Here is a 16,415-nt window from a genome sequence, read left to right as displayed (position 1 = left end):
GATGATTTTCAAATCTGCACTCAGCTCTACCTGATATATTCATTTTGTTATATTCAGAGTGGACTTATCCAGCTTATCCATTCCTTCTGTGGTCTTTTTTTTTTTTTTTCTTTCTTTCTTTCTTCCCATCAGTGTTTGCTTTCACAACCCAAGTTCTGGGCCATTCAGACATCAGCTTTGATCCTCCGGACAAAACTTGAGAGAGGAAGCATACGCCGAGTGGAACGGGCAATGAGGCAGACACAGGTAAGAATTAATGTGGCAATTTTTGTTATTCTTCCAGCTCTTTATTGTTATCAATAACCGTACATGTTTGTTGTGAGTATAAAGTCATTTTTCTCTAACACGTTTTATTATTGAAGAGTGTTGTTTTAGAGTTTGCTTGACTCCAAAGCCCAACTCTGTCACTTAGCTCTGTGACCGTAGTATTTAACCTTTCTAAAGGAGAGCTGTTCTGCTACTCAACGTTTCTGACGCCAAGTGTGTGGGTCTTTCACACCAAGCATTTCTTCATTTCCTTGTGGACATCAACTGGGTGTCCTACAATTTAATTCAATTCTGACCCTACCTGGAATTAGTGCAGACCCCATAGGTTAAGGGCTAAGTTCCAAAAGACTGCCTCCCACTTCAGATTCCAATCTCAAGTCTTCTACTTCTGACTGACTGGCTATAAATCAGGGGTTCTCACGACCTCCTCCTTACCTCAGGTTTGATAATTTGCTAGAACTGGCTCACAGAACTCAGGGAAACACTTAATTACTATTACTGGTTTATTATAAAGGATGTTATAAAGGATCCAAATGAACGGCCAGATGAAGAGGTATATAGGGCAAGGATCCTGAGCAAAGGAGCTTCTGTCTTTGTGGAGTTTGGGGGGCACTCCCCCTCCCAGAACGTCGGTGCATTTTCCAATATGGGTGCTCTCTGAACCTCTTTGTTTTGGGGGTTTTTATGGAGTATCTATTATGTGGGCATGATTGATTAAATCAGTGGCCATTGGTGATTACCTCAATCCCCAGCCCTTTTTCCCTCCCCGGACCTTGGGGGGGGGGGCTGGAAGTTTCAACCCCCCAGTCACATGGTTGGTTCCTCTGACAACCGGCCCCCATCCTCCCAGAGTCACCTCATTGCCATAAGCTCAGGTATGGTGAAAGGGACTTACTATGGATAACAAAAGACACTCTTCTAACCCTACCACTCAGGAAGTTACAAGAGTTTTAGAAGCTCTGTGCTGGGAACCGGAGCTTACATATTTCTTATTATATCACAGCATCACATCCCTAAGTTTCATTTTCATTACCTATATAAGAGGGTAATAATAACTGTACTTATAGCATAGATTTGTGGTGAGTGGTAAAGAGATAATACAACAGGTAGTGAAAAAGGTATGCAGTATCACAGGCATAGATTGTATGAGGAAACAAAATTCATCCTAATGCAAAAATATTCACTGATGAACTGGAATAAATAGTCTCTATTCCAAAGTGGTTTTTTTTTTTAAACTAATGAAGAATATTTTATTTCTGTGTTTAAAAGTATTTCTGATGGATACCTCACTAAGCTTAGAGCACTCTATTGATGCTGCTGGAAATATAATACAAAGTTATTCCTTAGGTTCTGTATCTTTCCTAGCTTTCCAGTTTGAAACCTGCATGATTCTCTGAATTGTGCAGATGATGCTTTTAGATATCAAATAAACAGGATGTGCTTTGCTTGGGGAAAATGGATTTGAAGAAAGAGCCAAATCACCATGCTTTGGCCCTTTGCCCCTGTCTTGGCCTTACTATATCTGGGGTCTCTTCATCTTGCCATGCAAATGGTATGTGATGAAGAGAGTGGTATACCTTTCTACCTATACAACAGCATGAGGGAGTTGTTATTCCTTCCTCTACGGGGAAAATCAGAGAAAATCTTTTCACTCCCCAACCCAGAAAATTTGGAAATTAGTCAGATCATGGAACAAGATGAATTAGACAAAATTTGTCTAATTTTCTGTCACTTGTTGAGCCATTTACTTCATAATCTGAACTTTTGCCAATTCCTCTGATTCAGAGTTTGATATTACTAATTGTTGAAGTTATTGCATCCCTGAAGAATAAGAGGAAAATGATTTTAAAAATACATGTATATATAAAACAATGTTTTAAAAAAATTCTGTTTTAGTTTCTGTGGAAATGTATTCCCTTCCTCAGCTGTACAAAGTGGTAAAATGATAAAGTGTTAAAGCAGAAAAAAAAAAAAAGCTAGAAGGAACTCTTAGGGAAAAGCTTAATCTTGTCACATGATAAGTTGAAGAAATACAGGTATGATGAGGTCAGGTGACTTGCCCCAGTTTGCCTGGCTAGTTAATGACAGAGTCTGGACTTTAACTTACACAGTAACAGGCAGTTACATTGAAGGATGCAGACCGGCTTTTTGGTGGGGCTAATGGCGGACTCCGGGAGGGCTCACTCCAAGGAGTACTTCCCAGTACTTCTGCTGTCAGTGTCCTTGTCCCTGCAGTAAACCACAGCCACCCCCCGCCTCTGCAGGAGACCCTCCAACACTAGCAGCTGTGTGGCTGACAGGGTCATGGTGCTCCAGCCGGGTGTCAGGCCTGTGCCTCTGAGGTGGGAGAGCTGAGTTCAGGACATTGGTCCACCAGAGACCTCCCGGCTCCACGTAATATCAAACGGCGAAAGCTCTCCCAGAGATCTCCATCTCAATGCTAAGACCCAGCTCAACTCAACGACCAGCAACCTACAGTGATGGACACCCTATGCCAAACAACTAGCAAGACAGGAACACAGCCCCACCCCTTAGCAGAGAGGCTGCCTAAAATCATAATAAGGTCACTGACACCCCAAAACACACCACCAGACATGGACCTGCCCACCAGAAAGACAAGATCCAGCCTCATCCACCAGAACACAGGCACCATTCCCCTCCACCAGGAAGCCTACACAACCCACTGAACCAACCTTAGCCACTGGCGGCAGACACGAAAAACAACAGGAACTACAAACTTGCAGCCTGCAAAAAGGAGATCCCAAACACACTAAGTTAAGCAAAATGAGAAGACAGAGAAACACACAGAAGATGAAGGAGCAAGGTAAAAACCCACCAGACCAAACAAATGAAGAGGAAATAGGCAGTCTACCTGAAAAAGAATTCAGAGTAATGATAGTAAAGATGATTCAAAATCTTGGAAATAGAATGAAGAAAATACAAGAAACATTTAAGAAGGACCTAGAAGAACTAAAGCGCAAACAAACAGTGATGAACAACAAAATCAATGAAATTAAAAATTCTCTAGAAGGAATCAATAGCAGAATGACTGAGGCAGAAGAATGAATAAGTGACCTGCAAGATAAAATAGTGGAAATAACTACCGCAGAGCAGAATAAAGAAAAAAGAATGAAAAGAATTGAGGACAGCCTCAGAGACCTCTGGGACAACATTAAACGCACCAACATTCGAATTATAGGGGTCTCAGAAGAAGAAGAGAAAAAGAAAGGGACTGAGAAAATATTTGAAAAGATTATAGTTGAAAACTTCCCTAATATGGGAAAGGAAATAGTCAATCAAGTCCAGGAAGTAGGCGGAGAGGGAACTTATTTCAACATAATAAAGGCCATATATGACCAACTCACAGCAAACATTGTTCTCAATGGTGAAAAACTGAAACCATTTCCTCTAAGATCAAGAACAAGACAAGGTTGCCCACTCTCACCATTATTATTCAACATAGTTTTGGAAGTTTTAGCCACAGCAATCAGAAGAAAAAGAAATAAAAGGAATCCAAATTGGAAAAGAAGAAGTAAAACTGTCACTGTTTGCAGATAACATGATACTATACATGGAGAATCCTAAACATGCTACCAGAAAAATACTAGAGCTAATCAATGAATTTGGTAGAGTAGCAGGATACAAAATTAATGCACAGAAATATCTTGCATTCCTATACACTAATGATGAAAAATCTGAAAGAGAAATTAAGGAAACACTCCCATTTACCATTGCAACAAAAAGAATAAAATACCTAGGAATAAACCTGCCTAAGGAGACAAAAGACCTGTATGCAGAAAACTATAAGACACTGATGAAAGAAATTAAAGATGATACAAGTAGATGGAGAGATATACCATGTTCTTGGATTGGAAGAATCAACATTGTGAAAATGAGTATACTATCCAAAGCAATCTACAGATTCAGTGCAGTCCCTATCAGAAAATACCAATGGGGCTTCCCTGGTGGCGCAGTGGTTGAGAATCTGCCTGCCAATGCAGGGGACACGGGTTCGAGCCCTGGTCTGGGAAGATCCCACATGCCGCGGAGCAGCTGGGCCCGTGAGCCACAATTACTGAGCTTGCGCATCTGGAGCCTGTGCTCCGCAACAAGAGAGGCCGCGATAGTGAGAGGCCCGCGCACCGCAATGAAGAGTGGCCCCCGCTTGCCACAACTAGAGAAAGCCCTCGCACAGAAACGAAGACCCAACACAGCCATAAATAAATAAATAAATAAATAAATAAATAAATAAATAAAAATTAAAAAAAAATACCAATGGCTTTTTTTCACAGAACTAGAACAAAAAATTTCACAATTTATATGGAAACACAAAAGACCCTGAATCGCCAAAACAATCTTGAGAAAGAAAAATGGAGCTGGAGGAATCAGGCTCCCTGACTTCAGACTATGCTACAAAGCTACAGTAATCAAGACAGTATGGTACTGGCACAAAAACAGAAGTATACATCAATGGAACAGGATAGAAAGCCCAGAGATGAACCCATGCACATATGGTCACCTTATTTTTGATAAAGGAGGCAAGAATATACAATGGAGAAAAGACAGCCTCTTCAATAAGTGGTGCTGGGAATACTGGACAGCTACATGTAAAAGAATGAAATTAGAACACTCCTTAACACCATACACAAAAATAAACTCAAGGGCTTCCCTGGTGGCGCAGTGGTTGAGAATCTGCCTGCCAATGCAGGGGACACAGGTTCGAGCCCTGGTCTGGGAAGATCCCACATGCCGTGGAGCAACTGGGCCCATGAGCCACAATTACTGAGCCTGTGCGTCTGGAGCCTGCGCTCCACAACAAGAGAGGCCGCGATAGAGGCCCGCACACCGTGATGAAGAGTGGCCCCCGTTTGCCACAACTAGAGAGAAAGCCCTCACACAGAAACGAAGACCCAACACAACCATAAATTAAAAAAAAAAAAAAAGATCAATGATATTTCACACGTCAGAAAAAATTTTAATAAAAAATAAATAAATAAACTCAAAATGGATTAAAGACCTAAATGTAAAGCCAGACACTATCAAACTCTTAGAGGAAAACCTAGGCAGAACAATCTATGATATAAATCACAGCAAGATCCTTTTTGACCCAGCTCCTAGAGAAATGGAAGTAAAAACAAAATAAACAAATGGAATCTAATGAAACTTAAAAGCATTTGCACAGCAAAGGAAACCATAAACAGGACGAAAAGACAACCCTCAGAATGGGAGAAAATATTTGCAAATGAAGCAACTGACAAAGGATCGATCTCCAAAATTTACAAGCAGCTAATGCAGGTCAATATCAAAAAAACAAACTACCCAATTGAAAAATGGGCAGAAGACCTAAGTAGACATTTCTCCAAAGAAGATAAACAGATTGCCAACAAACACATGAAAGAATGCTCAACTTCATTAATCATTAGAGAAATGCAAATCAAAACTACAATGAGATATCATCTCACACTGGTCAGAATGGCCATCATCAAAAAATCTACAAACAGTAAATGCTGGAGATGGTGTGGAGAAAAGGGAACCCTCTTGCACTGTTGGTGGGAATGTAAATTAATACAGCTAATATGGAGAACAGTGTGGAGGTTCCTTAAAAAACTAAAAATGGAACTACCATACAACTCAGCAATCCCACTGCTGGTCATATACCCTGAGAAAACCATAATTCAAAAAGAGTCATGTACCACAGTGTTCACTGCAGCTCTGTTTACAATAGCCAGGACATGGAAGCAACCTAAGTGTCCATTGACAGATGAATGGATAAAGAAGATGTGGCACATATATACAATGGAATATTACTCAGCCATAAAAAGAAACGAAATTGAATTATTTGTAGTGAGGTGGATGGACCTACAGTCTGTCAGACAGAGTGAAGTAAGTCAGAAAGAAAAAAATACTGTATGCTAACACATATATATGGAATCTAAACGAAAAAAAAAAACGGTTATGAAGAACCTAGGGGCAGGACAGGAATAAAGACGCAGATGCAGAGAATGGACTTGAGGACACGGGGAGGGGGAAGGGTGAACTGGGACACAGTGAGAGAGTGGTATGGACTTATATACCCTACCAAATGTAAGATAGATAGCTAGTGGGAAGCAGCCGCGTAGCACAGGGAGATCAGCTCGGTGCTTTGTGACCACCTAGAGGGGTGGGATAGGGAGGTTGGGAGGGAGACGCAAGAGGGAGGAGATATGGGGATATATGTATATGTATAACTGATTCACTTTGTTATAGAGCAGAAACTAATGCACCATTGTGAAGCAATTATACTCCAATAAAGATGTTAAAAAAAAAAAAAAAAGGTTGCAATGGCTGGTCCTAAAGGTGGCAGATTTGGAAGGGATGTCTAAGTGAGACATGCCAAACTTAGAAAGGGACTGTTGTGTCACACCTAAAGGTAAATAAATCAATATTATAAGATCCACAGAGGAAGAAGGAACTCCAAGTTGAGGGCAGTGCATTAAAAGCACCCTATCTAATGGAAATTTTTCTATGCTAGAGTTCTTTAATTATTGTATCTTCAGGAGTATGATGATGGTGGTAATGATGAACAAAATAATGTTTATGGAAACACTGGTTATTTTAGAATTCAGAAGCAGCTTGAATTAAAATATTATATTCTCCAGTATTTATTTATACCCTGCTTTTTACCAGTGGGGTACAAACTACCTGTCTATCTATCATCATTCTGCTTCTGCCCCACCCCACCATGCCATGTCTGATCCAAGTCCAAATAATCAATATTTTCTTTATCATAAGATCACATCTTTTTCTTCTTTCCTTTAGTATGATGAAAACAATGTATTGTACATATCCAAATATGAAGGAAATTAATTGAAACCACATACATTCAAAGGAACCATCTTACTTATGTCCAATCCAAAAAAACTTGTGCAAACCAAATGTCATCATTGTCTAATAACGTTCATATAAGTGTTAGATAAACTCAGTTCAGTCATTGAGGGTTAATGTTAGGTTACTTTATGTTCATTATTAAGTAATTTTGCTGATGAATTTTAATTACCCAGTTATGTTTTAAACCTGTTAATTTAAATTGTGAAGGTCTGTCCCTATCCAGGTAGTTGTGCCTCTGAAGATGTTTGCGTGGCAAGAGTTTTTTCCTTCACCCTTGAATTTCTGGGAGGACATTGCATTGAATTGGGAATTTGAGATTGTAGCAGTTTTCTGTTACTGGAGACTGTTCATACTGCCATTTGATTTTCTTATCTGTGGAAGCTAATTGAGATTTCACAATTTTTAAATGAGTATTTTTAGAACATCTATTATTTTTTCTTTTTTAACATCTTTATTGGAGTATAATTGCTTTACAGTGGTGTGTTAGTTTCTGCTTTGTAACAAAGTGAATCAGCTATGCATATACATATATCCCCATATCTCCTCCCTCTTGCGTCTCCCTCCCACTCTCCCTATCCCACCCCTCTACGTGGTCAAAAAGCACTGAGCTGATCTCCCTGTGCTATGTGACTGCTTCCCACTAGCTATCTATGTTACATTCGATAGTATATATAAGTCCATGCCACTGTCTCACTTCGTCCCAGCTCACCCTTCCCCCTCCCCGTGTCCTCAAGTCCATTCTCTACATCTGTGTCTTTATTCCTGTCCTGCACCTAGGTTCTTCATAACCATTTTTTTTTCTTTAGATTCCATATATATGTGTTAGCCTATGGTATTTGTTTTTCTCTTTCTGACTTACTTCACTCTGTATGACAGACTGTAGGTCCATCCACCTCACTACAAATAACTCAATTTCGTTTCTTTTTATGGCTGAGTATTATCCCATTGTAAATATGTGCCACATCTTCTTTATCCATTCATCTGTCAGTGGACACTTAGGTTGCTTCCATGTCCTGGCTATTGTAAATAGAGCTGCAGTGAACATTGTGGTACATGACTCTTTTTGAATTATGGTTTTCTCACAGTGTATGCCCAGTAGTGGGATTGCTGGGTCGTATGGTAGTTCTGTTTTTAGATTTTAAGGAACCTTCATAAAGAGCATCTATTCTTAATACTGTATTTTAGCATTTACTAAATTATATTTTATTTGAAAACCTTTCCATTTTCACAGCTAGAATGTGAGCTTTTTTGAGGGGTCAGGTTCTGTGTTTTACTCACTTTTGTATAGGCACTTATTGGATGTTTGCTGAATACTGAGTGTTGTGTTTATTTATACCCTGCTTTTTACCAATGGTGTATAAAGTACTTACCTATCTATCATCATTCAGCTTCTCCCCCACCCCATCATTTGGCTTCTCCCCCATGCCATGTCTGATCCAAAAAAAAAAAAATCAATTTTGTTTGTTTTTTTTTTTTTTTAGTCCTTCCTGGGTCACTCTTTTTTTTTTTTGAATTTAATTTTATTTATTTTTTTATATAGCAGGTTCTTATTAGTCATCCATTTTATACATATCAGTATATACATGTCAATCCAAATCTCCCAGTTCATCCCACCACCACCCACACCCCCCCACGGCTTTCCCCCGCTTGGTGTCCATATGTTTGTTCTCTATATCTGTGTCTCTATTTCTGTCCTGCAAACCAGTCCATCTGTTCCATTTTCTAGGTTCCACATATATGTGTTAATATATGATATTTGTTTTTCTCTTTCTGACTTATTTCACTCTGTATGACAGTCTCTAGATCCATCCACATCTCTTCAATTGACCCAATTTCGTTCGTTTTATGGCGGAGTAATATTCCATTGTATATATGTACCACATCTTCTTTATCCATTCGTCTGTCGATGGGCATTTAGATTGCTTCCATGACCTGGCTATTGTAAATAGTGCTGCAGTGAACATTGGGGTGCATGTGTCTTTTTGAATTATGGTTTTCTCTGGGTATATGCCCAGTAGTGGGATTGCTGGGTCATACAGTAATTCTATTTTTAGTTTTTTAAAGAACCTCCATACTGTTCTCCATAGTGGCTATATCAGTTTACATTCCCACCAACAGTACAAGAGGGTTCCCTTTTCTCCACACCCTCTCCAGCATTTGTTGCTTGTAGATTTTCTGATGATGCCCATTTTGACTGGTGTGAGGTGATACCTCATTGTAGTTTTGATGTGCATTTCTCTAATAATTAGTGATGTTGAGCAGCTTTTCATGTGCTTCTTGGCCATCTGTATGTCTTCTTTAGAGAAATGTCTATTTAGGTCTTCTGCCCATTTTTGGATTGGGTTGTTTGTTTCTTTAATATTGAGCTGCATGAGCTGTTTATATATTTTGGAGATTAATCCTTTGTCCGTTGATTTGTTTTGCAAATATTTTCTCCCATTGTGAGGGTTGTCTTTTCATCTTGTTTATGGTTTCCTTTGCTGTGCAAAAGCTTTGAAGTTGCATTAGGTCTCATTTGTTTATTTTGTTTTTATTTCCATTACTCTAGGAGGTGGATCAAAAAAGATCTTGCTGTGATTTATGTCAAAGAGTGTTCTTCCTATGTTTTCCTCTAAGAGTTTTATAGTGTCCGGTCTTACATTTAGGTCTCGAATCCATTTTGAGTTTATTTTTGTGTATGGTGTTAGGGAGTGTTCTAATTTCATTCTTTTACATGTAGCTGTCCAGTTTTCCCAGCACCACTTATTGAAGAGACTGTCTTTTCTCCATTGTATATTCTTGCCTCTTTTGTCATAGATTAGTTGACCATAGGTGCGTGGGTTTATCTCTGAGCTTTCTATCTTGTTCCATTGATCTATGTTTCTGTTTTTGTGCCAGTTCCATATTGTCTTGATTACTCTAGCTTTGTAGTATAGTCTAAAGTCAGGGAGTCTGATTCCTCCAGCTCCGTTTTTTTCCCTCAAGACTGCTTTGGCTATTTGGGGTCTTTTGTGTCTCCATACAAATTTTAAGATTTTTTGTTCTAGTTCTGTAAAAAATGCCATTGGTAATTTGATAGGGAGTGCATTGAATCTGTAGATTGCTTTGGGTAGTATAGTCATTGTCACAATTGATTCTTCCAATCCAAGAACATGGTATAGCTCTCCATCTGTTGGTATCATCTTTAATTTCTTTCATCAGTGTCTTATAGTTTTCTGCATACAGGTCTTTTGTCTCCCTAGGTAGGTTTATTCCTAGGTATTTTATTCTTTTTGTTGCAGTGGTAAATGGGAGTGTTTCCTTAATTTCTGTTTCAGATTTTTCATCATTAGTGTATAAGAATGGAAGAGATTTCTGTGCATTAATTTTGTATCCTGCAACTTTACCAAATTCATTGATTAGCTCTAGTAGTCTTCTGGTGGCATCTTTAGGATTCTCTATGTATAGTATCATGTCATCTGCAAACAGTGACAGTTTTACTTCTTCTTTTCCAATTTGTATTCCTTTTATTTCCTTTTCTTCTCTGATTGCCGTGGTTAGGACTTCCAATACTATCTTGAATAATAGTGGTGAGAGTGGACATCCTTGTCTTGTTCCTGATCTTAGAGGAAATGCTTTCAGTTTTTCACCATTGTGAATGATGTTTGCTGTGGGTTTGTACTATATGGCCTTTATTATGTTGTGGTAGGTTCCCTCTAGGCCTATTTGCTGGAAGGTTTTATCATAAACAGGTGTTGAATTTTGTCAAAAGCTTTTTCTGTATCTATTGAGATGATCATATGGTTTTTATTCTTCAGTTTGTTAATATGGTGTATCACATTGATTGATTTGCATTATTGAAGAATTCTTGCATCCCTGGGAAAATCCCACTGGATCGTGGTGTATGATCCTCTTAATGTGTTGTTGGATTCTGTTTGCTAGTATTTTGTTGAGGATTTTTGCATTCATATTCATCAGTGATATTAGTCTGTAATTTTTTTTGTAGTTATCTTTGTCTGGTTTTGGTATCAGGGTGATGGTGGCCTCATAGAATGAGTTTGGGAATGTTCCTTCCTCTGCAATTTTTTGGAAGAGTTTGAGAAGGATGGGTGTTAGGTCTTCTGTAAATGTTCCATAGAATTCATCTGTGAAGCCATCTGGTCCTGGACTTTTGTTTTTTGGAAGATTTTTAATCACAGTTTCAATTTCATTAGTTGTGATTGGTCTGTTCATATTTTCTATTTCTTCCTGGTTCAGTCTTGGGAGGTTATACCTTTCTAAGAATTTGTCCATTTCTTCCAGGTTATCCATTTTATTGCCATAGTGTTGCTTGTAGTAGTTTCTTAGGATTCTTTGTATTTCTGCAATGTCTGTTGTAACTTCTCCTTTTTCATTTCTAATTTTATTGATTTGAGTCCTCTCCCTCTTTTTCTTGATGATTCTGGCTGATGGTTTATCCATTTTGTTTATCTTCTCAAAGAAGCAGCTTTTAGTTTTGTTGATATTTGCTATTGTTTTCTTTGTTTCTATTTCATTTATTTCTGCTCTGATCTTTCTAATTTCTTTTCTTCTGCTAACTTTGCGTTTTGTTTGTTCTTCTTTCTCTAGTTCCTTTAGGTGTAACATTAGATTGTTTATTTGAGATTTTTGTTGTTTCTTGAGGCAGGTTTGTATAGCTGTAAATTTCCCTCTTAGAACTGCTTTTGCTGCATCCCATAGGTTTTGGATCATCATGTTTTCATTGTCATTTGTCTCTACGTATTTTTTGATTTCCTCTTTGATTTCTTTAGTGATCGCTTGGTTATTCAGTAATGTATTGTTTAGCCTGCATGTGTTTGTATTTTTTACGTTTTTTCCCTGTAATTGATTTCTAATCTCATAGCGTTGTGGTCAGAAAAGATGCTTGATATGATTTCAGTTTTCTTCCACTTACTGAGGCTTGATTTGTGACCGAAGATGTGATCTATCCTGGAGAATGTTCCGTGCCCACTTGAGAGGAAAGTGTAATCTGCTGTTTTTGGATGGAATGTCCTATAAATATCAATTAAATCTATCTTGTCTATTGTGTCATTTAAAGCTTGTGTTTCCTTATTAATTTTCTGTTTGTATGATCTGTCCATTGGTGTAAGTGAGGTGTTAAATTCCCCCACTATTATTGTGTCACTGTCGATTTCCTCTTTTATAGCTGTTTGCAGTTGCCTTATGTATTGAGGTGCTCCTATGTTGGGTGCATATATATTTATAATTGTTATATCTTCTTCTTGGATTGATCCCTTGATCATTATGTAGTGTCCTTCCTTGTCTCTTGTAACATTATTTTAAAGTCTGTTTTATGTGATATAAGTATTGCCACTCCAGCTTTCTTTTGATTTCCATTTGCATGGAATATCTTTTTCCATCCCCTCATTTTCAGTCTGTATGTGTCCCTAGGTCTGATGTGGGTCTCTTGTAGATGGCATATATATGGGTCTTATTTTTGTATCCATTCAGCAAGCCTGTGTCTTTTGGTTGGAGCATTTAATCCATTCACGTTTAAGGTAATTGTCGAAATGTGTGTTTGTATTACCATTTTCTTAATTGTTTGGGTTTGTTTTTGTAGGTCCTTTTCTTCTCTGTGTTTAATTTTTAATTACCTACTTATTAGCAGGAATAATTGAGAGTTAGCTAAATTAAAGATTATATTTTCATCTGGCAGTTTAGCAGTCTGAGAGCAGTAGAGACCAGCCTTTGTAATATCCTACAGTCCAAATCTTCAGTCCTGTGCCAAAGCTAACAGGAACAGAGCAGTCACTGTGATCACACTGAGGGTAACGTAGAGGTCTCAGAGGGTAGTAATTCCCAGTTTGGTTGGTTGTATTTTTTTTAAGGGGAAAGAGGTAAAGGAATGTCAATTTTTTCTTAACAGGGTTTCCTAAAAAATGATGAACTACATGCATAAATCACTACCCTTTGAGGTCATTAAAAGAAGTGATAAGAATTGTAAAGCAATTATACTCCAATAAAGACGTTAAAAAAAAGTGATAAGAGACTGGGGTTCATGAATTAGCTACTTAATTAACTGGAAATATGTTCACTCGGTATTTCTCAACATACCATAAAACAAAGCTTTCCCTCTATATTACAAGCTGGTCATTTGTTCTGCACTGCAGACTGCTCTCCGAAGTTTTAGTGTCTCAGAACGTGCACCTGCTCTATTACATTTTCACATATCTTCTTCATGAATGTACATCCACATGCATTATATTTGGCAGGCTTGGCATTGACCTTGATGTGCGGCTATTTGCATGAGTGGAACATATGGCTGTCATTATGGATGTCAGGAGGTGTAGGGGAACACGTGATCTAGTAATTCAAGCTGACCTTGGCCATATTTGGCTTACCTCACAAGGGGGTATGGCTTCAAAATTTGAGAAGTTGCATTTGATTTTTATACTTTAAATATCATTTTCTAAATATAAGGTGCTTGTAATGGACAGATTGAAGTTTAGAGCTTTTCGAGACTTTTTATACTTCTACTTCAGTACAATCAAGGACAGGTCTCAATAGGAAACTTTTAGTTGTAAGGGACAGAAACCCAATTCAAACTGGCTGTAAAAAAGGAAATTGGTTGACTATTATAATTACTGGGAAGTCTAGGGGTATTCCGATCTCAGAGTTAGCTGGATTCAAGGCTTGAAGAGATCATCAGGTCTTTCTCTCTTTTCTCATCTCTGCTTTTCTCTGCCTGCTTCAGTGTCAGAATGTCTGTTGTCAGAAAAACACCAGATTTTATTGTCCATAGACCTCACAATCCAAGAGGAAGAGATGTCACGTACTGTGGCCAAGCCTAAGCTCCCTAACCTCTTATGCTTCACTTCCCTTATCTGGAGAATGGAGAGAGCAGTAATGCCCACCTCATTCAGATAATGAGGGGTTAAATATTTGACTTAATATTTGTGAAACACTTCAAATAGCTCCTGGCACATAGTAAACCCTCAGTAAATGTTGACTGCTTCTATTATCCTGACTTTAAAGGCGGTACAGGAAAATAAAACTGCCCAATCCTTCATAACTCACTAAAAGCAATCATTACTATCTAGAATAGAATGCTTTAGATTTAGAAAATCTAAAAACATTGGGATAGTTACAATTCTTCATGTTTAGTGTGCTGAGTCCCGCCATTGAGCTTTTCAAATATCTGAGATATGAAATCATGTCTGTTCTAGCTCTGTACTTCACCTGTGTTAATAACCACATGTAGCGTTTGAAAGTTATTGAAAAGTATACTAGAACTTGCTCCTGTGACTGTAGCTATGCTTTTTTTTTTTTGGAGTCATTATAATTACTACTGTTTATTCAGAACTGTGTACAGTTACTACCGTTTACTGGATACTCATATGCCAGGTGCTAAATAATCCTAGGAAGTAGGCACTATTTATATTTTTACTGATGAAGAAACTGAAGCACAGAAAATATAAGTGACTTTCTCAAGGTCTAATTGAATTCAAACCAGATTTGTCTTGGATTTCGAAGTCCATGCTTTTTTTGTTTTTTTAATTAATTTATTTTATTTATTTTTGACTGAGTTGGGTCTTTGTTGCTGTGCGTGGGCTTTCTCTAGTTGTGGTGAGCGGGGACTACTTTTTGTTGCGGTGCGCGGCCTTCTCATTGCGGTGGCCTCTCTTGTTGCAGAGCACGAGCTCTAGGCACACGGGCTTCAGTAGTTGTGGTGCCTGGGCTCAGTAGTTGTGGCTCGCAGGCTCTAGAGCGCAGGCTCAGTAGTTGTGGTGCACGGGCTTAGTTGTTCCGCGGCATGCGGAATCTTCCCAGACCAGGGCTTGAACCCGTGTCCCCTGCATTGGGCAGGCGGATTCTTAACCACCGAGCCACCAGGGAAGCCCCTGAAGTCCATGCTTTGATTCACCATGCTGTATTCTTCTCAGGAAGCTCTGAGAAAGAAGATATCAGAGGAAGACTTGGCATCATCTGGGGGAAAGGGGTTGAACCAGCATAGGCAGGAAGAAGTGAACAGAGGCTTTTGTGAGGGAGGTTTGGTTGCAGAACTCAGCGTCTGAAGGCCTACAATTTAGGTGAAAGGAGGAGGAAATGGAGTGTACACAATATCAGGATGCAGTCCAGTGTGGGAAAAGAACGTGCACCTGGGTGAGTGAAATTGGCTTCTGCTAAGGCCAAGAAAGGGGGCTGCCTGGATGGAGGCTGATGGGCTGAACCCGGATGTGAGTTTCATGGTAATAGATTAGTAAAAAAATAGGCAACAATTAGTTCATAAATAAGTGAGGTAAAAGAAGGGAGAAGCAATAAACAATATAAAATATTGTTAATAGTTAAAAAAATATTTTGAAAACCTAGAAAGTTACAGAACAGTGAAAACTCAGTAACAGCAGAGAAACTTACTAGTGGGATGGAATAAAGTACACCCACTTAAAGCACACTTCTAAAGGCACTAAATGCTAACTTCAGTCAGATTCCAGTTGGGGCACACTGAAGGTCTTTGACAGAGTCAGATTGTGTTGATTGAACTGACACATTGGTTTTTCCTGGGACAGTACCCTGTGTACATCTTAAGAGCCTTATACAACATTTCTCAAACTTGCCTGAACATAAGAACCACTTCCAACGTGCTTGTTAAAATATAGCTCTTCATGGGACTTCCCTGGTGGCGCAGTGGTTAAGAATCCACCTGGCAATGCAGGGGACATGGGTTCGAGCCATGGTCCGGGAAGATCCCACATGCCGTAGAGCAAGTAAGCCCGTGCATCACAACTACTGAGCCTGCACTCTAGAGCCCACGAGCCACAACTATTGAAGCCTGCATGCTTAGAGCCCATGCTCCACAACAAGAGAAGCCACTGCAACGAGAAGCCCGCGCACCGCAGCCAAGAGTAGCCCCTGCTTGCCGCAACTAGAGGAAGCCCGCACACAGCAATAAAGACCCAACGCAGACAAAAGTAAAATAAATAAATTTTAAAAATATATATATATAGCTCTTCAGCCCAGCCTGCAGAAATTCAGGGTCTGGTGAGGGTGGTGATTATGAAGAGACTGCCCCTGACAGAGGCAGGTTGTTAATCTTTAGTAGCTCCAGATATTTTCCTGTCTTACATCCAAATACAACAGAACAGAGACTAAAAGGGCATTTACCAAGGCCTGGAGGCCAGCGTTGTGATTTAACAGGGGACTGGGTGCCAGAAGGAACCTTAGAGGTGAGTGTTACTGAGGGTTGCAGACGAGGGCCAGGTGGAATTGAGCTCGCTGAGGAACAGATGCTTTGCATCTGACTGAGACTGCTCAGGAAAGTAGGTGTAATTATTATTAGACTTAAC

The 16,415-nt window shown here is 39.1% G+C and overlaps 1 protein-coding gene across 5 annotated transcripts in view; it reads left to right on the top strand.

Moving 5' to 3' along the window:
- The window catches only part of TTC27 (tetratricopeptide repeat domain 27), a 192,169-nt gene that overhangs the window by 82,240 nt on the left and 93,514 nt on the right, over positions 1-16,415 (top strand). For all 5 annotated transcript variants that reach the window (XM_059942919.1, XM_059942921.1, XM_059942918.1 and 2 more), the window contains one exon: positions 133-246. In XM_059942919.1, coding sequence (XP_059798902.1) covers positions 133-246 — 114 coding nt within the window. The remainder of the gene's footprint in view (positions 1-132; positions 247-16,415) is intronic.

This window comes from Balaenoptera ricei, chromosome 13, assembly GCF_028023285.1.
Source record: "Balaenoptera ricei isolate mBalRic1 chromosome 13, mBalRic1.hap2, whole genome shotgun sequence".
In the NCBI taxonomy this organism is placed as follows: domain Eukaryota; kingdom Metazoa; phylum Chordata; class Mammalia; order Artiodactyla; family Balaenopteridae; genus Balaenoptera; species Balaenoptera ricei.
This window is presented reverse-complemented; position numbering and strand designations above follow the sequence as displayed.